This window comes from Eubalaena glacialis, chromosome 3 (assembly GCF_028564815.1).
Source record: "Eubalaena glacialis isolate mEubGla1 chromosome 3, mEubGla1.1.hap2.+ XY, whole genome shotgun sequence".
NCBI classification, from domain to species: domain Eukaryota; kingdom Metazoa; phylum Chordata; class Mammalia; order Artiodactyla; family Balaenidae; genus Eubalaena; species Eubalaena glacialis.
The window spans coordinates 60,895,975-60,912,478 of record NC_083718.1 but is presented as its reverse complement, the minus strand read 5'-3'; the positions used below and the strand labels follow the sequence as shown (position 1 = coordinate 60,912,478).

General features: G+C 33.0%; 1 protein-coding gene across 2 annotated transcripts in view; it reads left to right on the top strand.

Moving 5' to 3' along the window:
- SUCO (SUN domain containing ossification factor) overlaps positions 1–16,504 on the top strand; it is a 72,743-nt gene that overhangs the window by 14,585 nt on the left and 41,654 nt on the right. The window contains exons 2-9 of one of the 2 annotated variants that reach the window (XM_061183100.1): positions 2,091–2,199; positions 3,944–4,054; positions 6,232–6,386; positions 9,602–9,739; positions 9,974–10,124; positions 13,627–13,750; positions 14,459–14,583; positions 15,660–15,727. In XM_061183100.1, coding sequence (XP_061039083.1) covers positions 2,091–2,199; positions 3,944–4,054; positions 6,232–6,386; positions 9,602–9,739; positions 9,974–10,124; positions 13,627–13,750; positions 14,459–14,583; positions 15,660–15,727 — 981 coding nt within the window. Of the gene's footprint in view, positions 1–2,090; positions 2,200–3,943; positions 4,055–6,231; positions 6,387–9,601; positions 9,740–9,973; positions 10,125–13,626; positions 13,751–14,446; positions 14,584–15,659; positions 15,728–16,504 lie in introns of both variants that reach the window. The other variant, XM_061183101.1, reaches the window with a different exon arrangement.

The window sequence follows — 16,504 nt, the reverse complement described above, 5'->3', positions numbered from 1 at the left end:
AGAAGATGAGATGCCTCAGCTCAAATAGTGAGGCAGAGGAAAAAAGGGCAAATTCTTCTGATTTTTGTTCAGTTCAGGCCCTCAGAGGATTAGATGATGCCCACTCACATTGGGGAGGGCAGTCTACTGAGTCCACTGATTCAAATGCCAGTCTCACCCAAAAACTCCTAACTTTGGATAATGGGATTTGATTATATGATAGTAAAGATTAGGATCATGAGATTTAATGTCTTTTGGCCATCTTCACATTAACTGTGAATATTAGGATTTATACACACATATACACATATACATGCAGAATTCTTGATGATAAAACTAGTATGTGCTCATGGTAGAAATTTAGAAAGTATGGAAAGGAATATAGAAAATAAGGGGGCATAATCTCCAAAATTCTAACACCCACAGTTTTGAATATCTGAAAGTTTTTGCTGTCCCAAATATGTGTATATATACACTCACAAATGCACCTACAAACACACATGTGTACACACACACAGCTGAGAAACAATGCAAAAGTCTATCAATAAAGAAATATTTAATAAATAGTGATATATCTGTATGAAATTTTGAATAAGTAATATATTCTTGTGGTTCAAAAGACATAGAGTATTGTAGAGTGAAGAATATCCATCTATTATCCTGTCACCCGGTCAGTCACTCAGTTTTCCACCCTGGAGGCAACCAAGGTGGTGCTTTTTTTTTTCTTTTTAATTCTTCCAGAGAAATTTATGCACATACAGGTGCCTTTAGTACACATATGCACACATGGTAGCATACTATATGTATATATTATTATGTACTTTGCTCTTCTCTTTTTGTTTTTTTTGGTTTTAATTTTTATCAAAATGATGTATTCATATCAAAAAGTCAGATAGCTCTAAAAGGATTTTGTTTGTTTGCTTTTGCAAATAAGCCATTCCCTCATCCCTCTTTCCCCATTATTTCTTTCAAGGAAACCACTTTCATCTCTTAGCTGATGAATTTTATGTTTACCTCTTTGTCTCTAAAATAATTGCTTTAATGTCAGTTTTAGGTATTTTACTACAGATGATCAGATTCTCTTAAGCACATGCTAGTAATACAGTTTAGTCATAATTTGGGTTAGATCAGTATTCAGTGTTTATATTATTACTATAAATGATACAACTGAGCTGTGTAGTGAAACATGATTACTTTTCCCTCTTCTGTTCTGCTTTTCCTTTTTCATGGTACTAATATTTGACTTGTTATGTTTGCTTATTTTTCTATTTAATTACAAATTATCTGCCAGTTATGTAAATCTGTTCTTGAGATTTTCAGACTCATCAGTTGTGCTGTTAATTTCATCCTCCTAAAGAAGACTCTTCCAGAGCTTCTGATGACCTCCAATTTAGTATGGTTGCCCTCTGTTCTTTGTGTACGTACAGCTGTCATCCTAGGAATTCTCTTTCCAGTCACCCTGGGGATTCCCTTTTCCTCTCTCATCTCACTACCGTATTGTTGTGATTATTGTGGTTTCTTAGATGTCTAGTTTCCCCACATTAAAATCTTCTTGACTATTCTATTTATATAAAGTTTAGAGTCAGTCTGTCTAATTTTTTAAGTTTCTTTTTTTGTCACTTCAGTATGTGGTTTTCAGATCTGCCATACATATTACCTTAAATTACCTTAAATGCTTTGAAATATCAATAGTTTAGGTAGCTTTAGAGTTATCTGTTCTTAAATATTCGGTAGAATTTAGAATATCATTGGCATCTGATGCTTTCTGAGGAGGTTAGCTCTTTGACAACTTTCTCTGTTCCTTTTGTGATAATTATCAGATACTCCTTTTGTGAAGTTTTTCCTGTTTTACCTTCATGAGATTCATGATGCCTTACTTGGAGTGCTGATAACACTGTTTATGGTTTTCTTAGGGCATTAAATAAAAAATCTTTGTCTTATGTACATTTGTCTTCATCATTAAATTGTTAAGTTCTCAAGGGCGTTAGGATAAGAACCATCTGTTTGTTTATTGCCTCAAATTCTAGTCCAGGTATGGAATATGTTGGCTTAACAACTTTTTTTTCTTCTTCTTTTTTTTTTTGGTGGTGGTGACGGTGGATGTTTTACAGGCTTCCCAGTTGGCATGTATGTTGCAAAGAGAGTTCTTCAGCTTCATCATACTACTCTCAAGATGACAATTGTGCACTAGAAAATGAAGATGTACAATTCCAGAAAAAGGTACCTTAAATGAAGTTGAAGTTGTAATTTGTGTATTAGCTTTCTAAGACTTCCTCAAAACATTTGGAATAAAAGTATTTCAAAAATACTATGACATAATTTTTGGTGGAGATTTGTAATTTTCTTTGCTATAATATGAGGAGTTACTCAGGTAATTCTGAAATTAATGTGACTCTGAGATATTTATATATTTATTCTTGTTGCTTATATTTGGAATGTTGTAATAACATCCTTAGTCCTACAGTAAGGAGAAAAAATAGTGCCTATTCAGAGAGAAAACTAGGTTTCTCTTTTTAATGCTTTAACTAGTTAAAGGGTTTCTAAAGAAACCCCAGTCTTATAAATTAAAAACTATTAGAAATGAGGATTATAGGGAAAGTCTGCAATTAGTGGCTATGTACTTTGTTTTATATAATTGTGTGGAGTGAATAGAGTCCAAAAAATCTGATGGTGTCTAAATAATTTATTATTTTATCATTTTAAATGATGAAAGGTGAGTTATCATTTTAAATGATGAAAGGTGAGTATTGACTTTAGCTAGATTTGGCTCCCCCCTCCCCCCAAATCAATATACTTATTTTAAATTACAGATGTAATTTATACCCACTATAAGATATTCATATTTATATCCCATTCCCCTCCTCAAAGGAACCACAATTTACTGTTTCTTGTGAAAACATTCAGACCATTTTCTGTGGTTATAGATATATCATTTTATAGCATACAAATTAATGTTTTAATTTTTATTAAAAAAATATTGTACAAATTTATTTCCCTTCTTCCCCAGTAATATCTCATGGATACCTTTGCATGTTACTGTATTCTTCTGAATAGCTACATTTTTATTCTGTCATATGGGTGTATCACAATTTATTAAGCATTTATTTATTGACAGACTTTTGCATTGTTTCTCAGCTGTGTGTGTGCATGCATGTTTGTGTGTACGTTTGTGTGTGTGTGTGAATGCACAAACTTATAATTACATGCTTGGGCTGTTTTTTTTTTTTTTGGCATGATATTGTGTTTAGAGTAGATTATTTAATTTTCTGAGTTATACAGGATATATTTCTGGGATGGAGCAGTTAAAATTTTGAAGACTTGCTGGGTATCTCTCCGAATAAAGTATAATTGTGTGCTTCTATCTACAGTCTATAAGATTTAGAGCTGATATCTTCTTTGATGAGAAATTTGAAAACTTAAATGTTGTAAGAATGAGTTTAAGCAGAGCATTAAGGAAGGGGAAACGTTCTTTCAGCAAACATTCGGGTACCTAGTATATGCTATACAGGCTTAGATAATGATGAATCTGAACTTTGCTTTTATGAAGCTTATATGCCAGAAGATAAATTTAAGGACAATATATCTGAAATTCTAATTTGAAAGTGAGTGTCAAGAGAGATGACACAAAGAACTATAAGTACATTCATTTATCAAGTACTTACTGACACATAGTGCTGGGTAGTAGGACTAAAGTGTTTATTAAGAAATCAGATGTAGTGTATATTTGGAAGGCAGCTATGCTCATCACTATACCACCAGCACACACATGTAGTATACATTTGAAGTGAAGCAGTAAGGAGGGTAATGCAGGAAGGTAGACAATAAGCATGGAAACAAATAAAAGACATTAAAGTCACAGTAAAGTGTTTTGGTTGTAAAGTATAGAAAGATGGTCTTTAATGTTGCTTCAGGACTGTTTTGTGAAACAATTTTATCAGTTGGCCTTTTCTTTGTTGCAATATAGGATGAAAGAGAGGGACCTATCAATGCCGAATTATCGGGAAAGGTGGGTTCAAGCTTACCTGTTCCTCCAGAAGAACACAAAGTAAAAGATGACTACGTTGTGAATGTACAAGTAAGCTTTGTTGCTTTGATTTTTAATGATATGCCTTTTCAAACCACTTCACAAAATAGAAAACCTGTTTGGTCACCATATTGTGTATTTTTATTTTTTTCTTTTTGTAGTACCATGCAGCTGGCCTTAATACTAGTCACCTGCTAAGAGTACTACTTTTGAGAAAATTCGGAATTACAGGTTTAATAGTAAATGTGACTGTTTTCTCTGTGGTATAGGTTTGGTTGTAAGTCCTCCTTTCTTCTAGATTCCATTTTGGCTCTCTATAGTTTATCTTGACTCTTCAGTTTTTCGGATGTCAGGGGAAATTATTTTCTGACTTAATGTATTTATATGTAGAACACAGAGCATTTTGATACCAAAATTTTACCACTTAGTGTGGAATATGGATTAATAAATAATAGGTTGAGTGTATTTTTTCCTTTTAATCTCATATTACATCCTAAATGTTATTTTCCATTTTGTATACCAGATTTTATGAAAGATATTAAAAACTAGACCAAAATGTAAGCTGATCAGAATGCTGAAGCATCTGGAAACCATTTAATATCAGGAATGACTGAAGGAACTGGGGATATTTGATCTGGAGGGAAGAAGGACTAAGGAAAAACTAAATATCTCAAATATTAACAAAAACAAATTTCAGCTTAAAAGGAGGGAGAATTCTCTTAAAAAAATGCAGCCAGAGTTATTTTATGAGTTAATTGGGTTATCTAAGGAGATATAGTAAGTTTCATTTTATTGGATTCTGGAGGACATTTGGAAAAGATTTGTGCGTAAGAGTAAAAGTGATCTCTGTAGCCCTTCAATTTTATGAGTATCCTGAACAGTCCAGCCATTGTTCATTTTCCTGAATCTTTATTATGGTATTCTCTTGTTCAAATACTTTGCAGTGCTTACTGCATCTTAGAGACCTGTGCTGTTCAATATAGTAGCCACTAGCTACCTATGGCTATTGAGCATTGGAAATGTGGATAGTCCAAGTTGAGATTTGCTGTAACTATAAGATACACATCGATTTTGGAGACTTAGTAACTAAGAAAAAACAAGTGTAAAATATCTTACTAATTTTTTTATATTGCATGCATATTGAATGATAATGCAGTATTTTATAAAATTGTAATGGTTCTTTTCTCAAAGCCTCCATCATAAAATGCAAAGTATTTGTATTCTTTTGTGAATTTTTCGTTCCAGTGTAAATAATTCCCCAAACGATCACATTTTATTTTGTATTCTTCTGACTCTGCCTCATGTTTCCTTTCTGCTGCTGTACTGGCCGCCCTGTTCTTCAGAGTCCTAGTTCTTCTAGTCCAGAGTAGTCCTTCGTTTCTCTTTACCTTGAACTGAGCACGAGTACCTCTCACTTGATATTCATTTAGTAACTATTAAATGTCTACTGTGTGCTAGATACTGTGCTAGACACTAGGAACATGAAGATCAAGAAAACATAGTCCTTACTCAAGACATTTATAGTGTAGTTGAAGAAGAGAAAGAAATAAATAAGGGCAATTGAGGTGTTATAGATCCTGTGATTAAAGTCTGTATAGAGAACAGTGGAGGCATAGAAGAAGGGGAACGGCTAACTCTATTTAGGGTTAGTTGTGGGGGAGGAGGTACTGATAAGAGGTTTTCAAACATGAGTAGGTATTAAGTACGTTTCAGTTTGTGTTTTGGAGGAGTGAATGGCCCAGAGCATACGGGCCTTGAAGGAGCAGCAAGAATCATGTATTGCTTTGTAATGTTATTTATACATGCCTTGTGTTGTTATTTGTTGATACACATTGTCTTCTTAACTGCTCAGGGGCAAAAACTATGCGTTGTACTATTTTATATATTTATATAGGATTTCTGTGTTGCTATTAGCATTAGTTAATTACAGTAAGAGGGAGATTTTGTGGGTCCTGATATAAAATAGGAAATAGGAAAGAAGAAAGACAAGCTGCTTTGTTCTGGTTTATGAAATGCCATGAAAAATATGTAGAGCCTGTATTTTAATATGAAGTATATTCCTTAGGGTGGTAATGTTGGAAGAAAGGATTTTTATAAAAGTACTTTTTTAGTGAACATTATTTATTTATATTGTTACTTTTGAGACATAGTTTTTATAATACCCTCTTCAGCTAAAGACATAGTTTATTAATCCCAACATTAAATATAACTGACTTTTTTAAAAACAGAATACGGAGTCAAAAAAGTTAAGTCCATCTGTGATTGAAACACTCCCTACAGTTGATCTGCCTGAAGATCCTTCCAGTGTAGTTGTGGACAGTGAAAACGTGGAAAATACTTCCAGCTCATCTACCTCAGAGATCACTCCAATCTCAAAGCTTGAGTAAGTCATTACAAAGAGAAAAAAATATGATTAGATAATGACAGAAAAATTTCTTTGATACTCAAATTTGACATTAAGGCTTTATAGCAGACCTAAGTAATAATGCCTGTTTTATTTTTATACATTGTTTAAAGTTTACTTTCCATTTATAGTTATTAGAAAATATTGGCTATATTCCCCATGTTGTACAATACATCCTTGAGCCTGTCTTAACACCCAGTACTTTGTACCTTCCACCCTGCCACCCCTATATTGCCCCTTCCCACCCTCCCCATTGGTAACCACTAGTTTGGTCTCTGTATCTGTGAGTCTGCTGCTTTTATTATATTTACTAGTTTGTTGTATTTTTTAGATTCCACATATTAGCTATATCATACAGTATTTATCTTTCTCTGACTTATTTCACTTAGCATAATGCCCTCCAAGTCCATCCATGTTGCTGCAAATGGCAAAATTTCGTTCTTTTTTTTGGCTGACTAGTATTCCATTGTGTGTGTGGGGGTGTGTGTGTGTGTACATATATATATATATATATATATATATATATATACACACACACACACCCCCACACACACACATACACACACCACAGCTTCTTTATCCATTTATCTGTTGATGGACACTTAAGTTGTTTCCTTGTCTTAGAAATTGTAAATAATGCTGCTGTGAACATTGGGTACATGTATCTTTCCAAATTAGTGTTTTTGTTTTTTTCAGGTATATACCCAGGAGTGGAATTGCTGGGTCATAGTTTTAGTTTTTTGAGAAACCTCCCTACTGTTTTCCACAGTGGCTGCACCAATATACATTCCCACCAACAGTGTACAAGGGTTCCCTTTTCTCCACATCCTTGCCAACATTTGTTATTTGTAAACTTTTTGATAATAGCCATTCTGACAGGTGTGAGGTGGTATCTCATTGTGGTTTTGATTTGCGTTTCTGTGATGATTAGTGATGTTGAAGGTTTCCTTAATTTAGAAAATCTCTTTTATACTCCTAGCTCCAGCAACACTACAAAGAACAAAACAAAATTCCCTTCTCTTAATACTACATTAAACATATCCTTTATCAAATGAGTTAATTTTTATAAAATGTATAGGACAATATCTGGCACATAGTAAGAATATATGTGTCAGTTAATATCATCATTTTTATCATCACTACTTTTTTTTTTTTTTTACCACAAGCACTTTTTAGACACCTATTCTCTTCAAGAATGTAAGGGACTGGGTTGAAGGAGTTGTACACAAAGATGTTACAGTTACCATTTAGGAGTTTGCCCTGGTAAGGGACAAGGTAACAGAAGACATGCTTAGAAATAATGATAGTATTTAAAATTTTTAAATATTAAATGCTTAGAAAGAATTTAAGGCTAGATACTATGTATCTGAACAGTACATCTTATTTTCTCATTATATTGAACATGACTGTCTAGTGAAATGGGAGTGAGGTAAAGAAAAATATTAAGGTATATATTTTTTAAATGAAATTACAGAAGTGCTTTAAGAATTTTAGTGAAGCGTTTTGAGATAATAGATGACCTCTTGATACTATAGGCAACAATTCTAATATTGGTAGAATGTACTAATAGAAATGAAACATTAGAGAAGATGCATTTAGAATAAATAATTTAAAAATCTTATTTTTGGCAAGATCAGGTATTAACCTATAATATTTTGTTTTAAAATTTGGTAATTAGCTATTGGGTTGGCCAAAAGGTTCGTTCATTTTTTTCCGTAAGATGACTCTAGTAGCACTTAGTTGTCTTTAACTTCATTCGAAGCAGTTTTGTTAGATTGTATGTGACAGCTGTCATATCAGCATGCATTTAAAAAAAGACATCAAAATTGGTGAATTTTTGTGTAGCCATTTTAATATTGAAGATGGAAGAAAAAAAGCAACATTTTTGGTCTGTTATGCTTTATTATTTCAAGAAAGGTAAAAAAACAACTGAAATGCACAAAAAGATTTGTGCAGTGTATGGAGAAGGTGCTGTGAGTGATCGAACGTGTCAAAAGTGGTTTGCGAAGTTTCATGCTGCAGATTTCTCGCTGGACAATGCTCCACGGTCGGGTAGACCAGCTGAAGTTGATAGAGATCAAATCGAAACAATAATTGAGAACAATCAACATTATACCATGAGGGAGATAGCCAACATACTGAAAATATCCAAATCAAGCATCGAAAATCATTTGCACCAGCTTGGTTATGTTAATCCCTTTGATGTTTGGGTTCCATATAAATTAAGCGGAAAAAACCTTCTTGACTGTATTTCCGTATGCGATTCTCTACTTAAATGTAATGAAAACATTCTGTTCTTAAAACAAATTGTGACGGGCCATGAAAAGTGGATACTGTACAATAATGTGGAATGGAAGAGATCATGGGGCAAGAGAAATGAACCAGCACCACCAACACCAAAGGCCGGTCTTCATCCAAAGAAGGTGATGTTGTGTATATGTGTATATGGTGGGATTGGAAGTGAGTCCTCTATTATGAGCTCCTTCCAGAAAACCAAATGATTAATTCCAACAAGTACTGCTCCCAGTTAGACCAACTGAAAGCAGCACTCGACAAAAAGCATCCAGAATTAGTCAACAGAAAACACATAATCTTCTATCAGGATAGCGCAAGACTGCATGTTTCTTTGATGACCAGGCAAAAACTGTTACAGCTTGGCTGGGAAGTTCTGATTCATCCGCCGTATTCACCAGGCGTTGCACCTTTGGATTTCCATTTACTTCGGTCTTCACAAAATTCTCTTAATGGAAAAAATTTCAATTCCCTGGAAGACTGTAAAAGGCACCTGGAACAGTTCTTTGCTCAAAAAGCTAAAAAGTTTTGGGAAAATGGAATTATGAAGTTGCCTGAAAAATGGCAGAAGGTAGTGGAACAAAAGGGTGAATACATTGTTCAATAACGTTCTTGGTGAAAATGAAAAATGTGTCTTTTATTTTTACTTAAAAACCCAAGGCACTTTTTGGCCAACCCAATATTTAAAGGCCAAGCAAGGGCACTAACAGATTGAGTCAACGGTTTACATAATTTAAATCTTTACACGATTTAAAATATCTGAATTCTTGAAAATCGTCTGCAGAGCTGTAAAGCATTCTTTTCTGGCTTAGATTTGTTTTGGAAATCAGTAATATCACTTTTAACTTATGGTTCATTATATCCATTAAATTGTCAGATTGTCTTTTTTGTTTCTATTTTAGTGAAATAGAAAAATCTGGTATTGTTCCTATAGCCAAGCCAAGTGAAACTGAGCAATCTGAAACTGATTGTGATGTTGGTGAGGCCCTTGATGCAAATGCTCCAGTTGACCAGCCTTCCTTTGTCAGTCCACCTGAAAGGTGGGTGTGAGCAGTTGTTTGCCCTTTGTATGGTTCTGTAATAAACAGCAGTGTCACGTTTGAGTAGACTTTGGTGCATGCTTAATTCCACTTTATGACTAAGAGAAAACTGGTCCCTTTGTACTCCGTTCTTGGTTTACTTTGTACTCATGTACACTTACAATAGTTTAGATTGCATATACTCGTTACTCAGCTAAAATTTGTTTATTTAATATGCCTTTTGCTTTCAAATAGCCTTGTCGGCCAGCATATAGAAAATGTGTCATCTTCGCATGGCAAAGGAAAGATAACAAAATCGGAATTTGAATCAAAAGTTTCATCAAGTGATCAGGGTGGTGGTGATCCAAAATCTGCATTGAATGCTTCAGATAATTTAAAAAGTGAGGTAGGTAAATAACTTGCACTGTCTCCTACTTTATTATACAATGCATTTTTGTTATTAGCTAATCTTGTAATTTGCTATCCGTATTTGCCATAAAGTCAGGGGATTAGTAGTTAGTGATGAACGTGGAACTGAGGTGAACTGTGCTCCCAGAGAGCAAGTGGTTACTTCACAGAACTATTGCCAGGATACTGTTTATACATAGTGTTGTCCCAAGTATGAACTCTCTTCGGTTTTATTTAATTATAAATGTTTTTTTGCCACCATTGATTATTTGATAACCAGATACATAAAGTCCTTATTTAAGCAGTTAAGAGAGCTATATAGAAGAAGTTATGATTGTTAAATTTAAGTATCTTCAGAATAAAAATTTAACTCAATAATACAAGATTAAATTTAGTCTCTTCAACCAGAATTATGTTAAAGGGACATTTTACCCTTTGTTATTTGTGTGCAGAATACAACTAGACCAGCTTATATTAAAGAATATGATTCTTAAAATAAAGACAGGGCTCATTCCTGTGTAGCAGTTTTACTTTCTTTTCTTCTTTTGAGTTCTACTTTGACTTCATATAGAGGCCAGTACAGAATTTCCTGAAGAAATGTTGACAGAGAAGTGTGCTCCCTTCAGCTAAGAAATAGCTGAATAAAAGAGATGAAGGCCACTCTATGCACTTCAAAACGCTTGGAATCAGAGTATTTTAAAATACTGAGTACCACATCCACATTTGTTTCTTTATAATTTGGATCTTCTCTTCTCCACCTTTTCTTTCACATATTTTCTGTGAATCTGCACTCATAACTAACTAAACTTCATTCTGGAGACTTTAGTGTCGTTGGGCCAGCTGTTTATTTGATGCTTTTTATAAATATAGGAGGTCCCCATTTCATAGTCCAACATCTTGAAGGAACTGATTTTCCCAGTGAAGCCAAATCAAGCATATGTTACGGTTCAGTTGTCAAATACCACAGGCATAAATAAAATTAGACAAACATTACAAAAATGTCTTCTTTGAGCTATTTAAGTATCAAATGTAAAATTCAAGCATGGCAGCCAGTTTTGTCCAAGATTTGCTTGTTCTCCTTAACCATTTGCAGCAGTGTCTTGCAGATCCTTGAGATAACGGGGATAAGCTCTCTCCCACTCACACAAACTTAACAGGGCAGAATTATCCTGAACTGGATAGTATACAGAACTACTGGACACTTTATAATATGCTCATTATCTGACAATTTTTCTGGAATATTAAGTTATTTAGGAGGTAATTAATACAGTTAAAAATTCCACTCTTCTGCCTGTTGTAATGCTTTACAAAGTAATTTTATTGTATTGTTTAGTTCTCTTATTTGTTGCTAAGAGGCGATAGTGATTGCTCTGCCTGGGTCTCAAAGAGTGTGTGTATGTTCTTACTTCTTATGTATTTCTTTTAGTATTTGGGCTTTACTCTTAAATATCTCAACTATATTAATTTTTATAAATATTTGTTTATTTTCTCATTCAAACTAGATTTTTGTTATTTAATTTTTAAATTAAATTAGTATAATGCTACTTCTTTAATTTTATTTTTTGCTATGTATTTTTTTAATAGCCACATACTTTATTTGATAAATTAGTGTGTTCTGCAAAACACTCCGACGTGGAGGTTGTATAGGAACCAATTTGCTAATAAGTCTTCCTAAAGGGAGGTAATAGGCATTTGTATTGATGTATTACACTAATACACTAATTAGTATTAGTACTCGAAAATGTGCCCTAATATAGCAAATATATACTGTATGAGATTTGTGCTATTTACCAAAGTAAGCTGTCTAAATAGATGTTTTGTACACTTCTCAAGGTACTGTTAATAAGTATGTGTTGTTTTAGGAATACAGAAGTAATTTAAAAATGGAATGAACATCCTTGTATACATTCTTCCAATTAAGAAAAAAATTACAGATTGAATTGTATGCCCTTCCCAGTTACATTTCTTCTCTCCACTTCAGATATAACCACTATCTTGAATTTGGTGTTTTTTACATTGGTAGAGCATGTTTTTTAACTTTTACCAAATATGCATTGCTACAAACAATACTTACTATTATTTGGCATATTTTGAAACAATGTAAAATGGTATCATTCTTGTCTTAAGTATCATTTTACTCAACATTGTTTATGAGTTTTGTCTATGCATTGTTCGATTCTACCACAATTTATTCTTCAATTAATGGATTTTTAGATTGTTTCTAATTTTTTGATGTTATCAATAGTGCTGCAGTAAGTATCCTTATGCATATTTTCTTAGGCACATATGTGTGTTTTCACTGATATTTATACATAGGAGTGGAATTATTGGGTCATAGGGTATGCATATCTTTATTTAATATTCCTAAATGTTAAACTCACTTTAGCAGTCTAACAGATGTCCCATGGCTCAATAGGCTGTCACACTTTAACCTCAGTCAGATTGGTATAATTTATTTAGTATCTTTAGTTTTCGTTTGCATTCCCTGATTATACTGAGAGTGAACGTTTTGTATTTTCTCTTTGCTTAGTTTATTGTTCCTCCTTCACTCTCCCCCATTATTGATTTGTAGGCAGTCTTTATAGTTGGTAATAATTCTTTGTTGGCTGAATGTGTTGCAGATATTTATTTCTGTCTCTGGCTATTTGAACCATGTGGTTTATGGTCTTTTGATATATTTAATTTTTAAATTATAATCTATCCAAATGTATCAGCCTTTTTAAAAATGATTTCTTTCTTCGTCTTGTTGAATCCTTTTATAGCCTGAATCATGAAGATGTTTTTCTGTACTTTCTTTAAGCTTTGCTTTTCACATTTAGGTTTTTACATCCACCATAAAATTTTTATATAAATGGTACTTCTTTTTTTTTAAATTTTTATTGGAGTATAATTGACTTATTTACAATGTTGTATTACTTTCTGCTGTACAGCAAAGTGAATCAATTATACATATATCAACTCTTTTTTAGATTCTTTTCACATATAGGTCATTACAGAGTATTTAGAGTTCCCTCTGCTATACACTAGGTCATTATTATGTAAATGGTACTTCTTGTTAAGGATTTTGTAGAAACAATATACGAAATCTAAAATTAGTTAGCTTCCTTTAATGTGTATATTATTTTAATGTAGATTTTAAGATGGATGCATTAAAATTATAGTATTTATTTGTACAGTTTTTGTGTGGGTAATTTTTGGCTTACGATATTATACAGGTTTTTTTACAACCTATGCTAATATTGCTAACATGTGAAGGGATTCATCCTGTGGTGCTTAGGTAGAAGATTTTAATTCTTCGAAGAGAAACTCAACTTTTAAGTTAAACCAAAACTTTTCTTTTTACATTTTTTGTTTTTTTTTCAAAATACTATCATTCCTTATAAAACTGGACTTTTATTTAATTTGACAGAAACATTTGTATTTACTATTATAATTTATTAATCTGTTTTCTCTATATTCTTTGAAATCTGAAATCTGTTTATTTTTGACATTTCTGTCAGAGTTCTGATTATACAAAACCAGGAGAAATTGACCCTGCATCTATAACAAATCCCAAAGATCCAGAAGATATACCAACATTTGATGAATGGAAGAAGAAAGTTATGGAAGTAGAAAAAGAAAAAAGTAAGGAAGCACTGTGATTCTTTTTTCTTTTTTTTAAAGGGACTGGTTTAAATATGTAGTTCTCTTTTTAATTGGTAAAACAAAGTAACATTTTTGAAAACTTTTTAAAGGTGAAACTTACCAAGATGCTTTTGATTACCCACATGCAATTTACCTGTGCATATGCCTTAATCTTGATTAAAATCCATTATTGTAAATTATTAAATGAGGCTAAAATAAAGTAGGCAGAGCAGTGATTTTTCATCTCAGTTTATAAGAGGAAAGTTGAGGCATGGAAAGTTCTGAGTCATAAAGCTTTAAACTGTAAACAGAATTGGACTAAATTATTACACTTTCTTTTTGTTGTTGTAAAATAAATCTCAGAGTTAAAAATTATGATTAGGATTAGAGATAGAAGGATAGCATTCATCCTTAATAGAATAAAATGTATATGCAGAAAGTTTTGATTTTCATGGATAAGCTTCATTTTGTGAATTGTACTAGGCATAAATCAAGTAATGTGGATTTTTGTAGTTAATTTGTTTATTAGGGATATTTTAAAGTTATTGAGCTGAAGCATTTTGGTTTTCATGTGGGTTTTTAAAATATTCTCTTAAGCATTAAAACCTGTTCTCTAGATGGCAGCCTGTTGCTCTTGAGATTGTTTGCTCTGGGTATTTTCAATCATAATCATCATATATCTATGTTCATAATAAGGTTTGTCTGCAGGTCAGTCAATGCATCCATCTTCTAATGGAGGTCTACATGCCACAAAAAAGGTCCAGAAAAATCGAAATAATTATGCTTCAGTAGAATGTGGTGCCAAAATTTTGGCGGCTAACCCAGAAGCCAAGGTACTGAAGTGTAAAATTCTTCTGTACATATAGAAAACTAGTGACTTTATTAAATATAAACAGTGGTTTCCTGGGAACTGTATTTTAACATGAGCTATTTTCCTAACCCACTAATAAATGCAGGATTATGCTTTTAAAGACATTTTCTTGCATGAATTCTTAGTGTATTGCTTGATACATTGCACCCTATTTTTGTTTTTTCTTTTTAAAGACAATTTTTTTAGAGCAGTTAGAGGTTCACAGCAAAATTGAGAGGAAGGTACAGAGATTTCTCATATACCCCCTGTCCCCACGCCTGTTAGCCTCCTCCATTATCAACATCTCCCACCAGAATGGTACATTTGTTACAGTTAATGAACTTATATTGACACATTGTTATCACCTGAAGTCCATAGTTTACATTAGAGTTCACTCTTAAACATTCTGTGGTTTTGGACAAATGTATAATGACATGGATCTACCATTATAGTATCATACAGAGTATTTTTACTGCTCTAAAAATCCTCTGTGCTCTACCTATTCATTGCTTCCTTCCCCCAACTTTTGGGAACCACTGATCTTTTTACTATCTCCCTAGTGTTATCTGAATGTCATATAGCTGGAATCATACCATATGCAGCTTTTTCAGATTGGCTTCTTTCACTTATTAATATGCATTTAAGGTTCATCCATGTCTTTTCATGGCTTGATACCTCATTTCTTTTTAGTGTTGAATAAATATTCCATTGTCTGGATGTACCACAGTTTATCCATTCACCTACTGAAGGGCATACACTCTGTTTTTAAACTTTTAAAACCTGTGTGAAATTTACAGAAGGAAATAGCTAATAGAAAAATAATTTTTCCCCTATAGTAACAGACATTTAATTTTAAATGTCTTGTTATAAGGCTAACTTAGCACAGTATAGACAAAACTTGTAAATTTTAGCCACTTTTATGCTTTCTTCCCAAAGTGAATGTTTCAGAGCCTTAGGTGTATTTTAAGATCTAAAAATATAGAAAACCTAGAAAGCTTGATAGTTGAAATAAATCTTTTTCTTTAAGTAATTTATTCCCTTCCCCCTTTCTAAAAATAGAGCACATCTGCTATTCTTATAGAAAATATGGATCTTTATATGTTGAATCCTTGCAGCACAAAAATTTGGTAAGTAAGATAAAATTTAATAAAGTGTACTCTATACATGTATTATATTAAGCTTTTATTTGGGGATTAGATTGATTTGTTCATATAGTCACTTAATAAGCATTTATGATTGGTTGGTGCTGGTACTGTACTTACCTTAAGTCCTGGGGTACAAAATTGAAGACAAAAATGCCTTTCCTTTTAAGGACGTCACACAAAAAAATTGACAGATCTAGTTAAACAGTTATCAAATGGTATAAAAAGTACTGCTGAAAAGGTATTATAGGAAAAGAGATGATATATAACTGCAGAAGAGGATGAGCTTGCTAGAAGAGGTAGTTCATGAGCTGAATCTTGAAGGATGAATTCCTTGAATTCATAGGAAGTCACAGATGAGGGAGGCAGAGGAATTCAGGAACTATAAGAATAAGGGGATAGCGCTAAAAGGAGCATATTTATCTTCTGGGCAACTATAAGTAGAAGCAACCTGAAGAAGTTATTTTAGTGATTACAAGAATAGAGGTACAATTAGAGTAATCATGGAAGATGAGACAGCAGAGTCAGTTTAGCAATAACCAGGCCATTCCATGCTACGCATACCCAGCTTAAAAGTTTCTGAAGTTTATCTTAAAGACCGTGGAGGGTAGTGTTTGTTTTAAGTAAGGAAATGACATGACCTCACTGGCGTTTTAGGAAGGCTTATCCTTAAAAGGTGGCCTACAGCATAATGCAGTTGGAAGCAGGGAAACCAGTTAGGAACCTGTTGTCATAGATCAGGTGAGAAATGAGGGCTTTAAT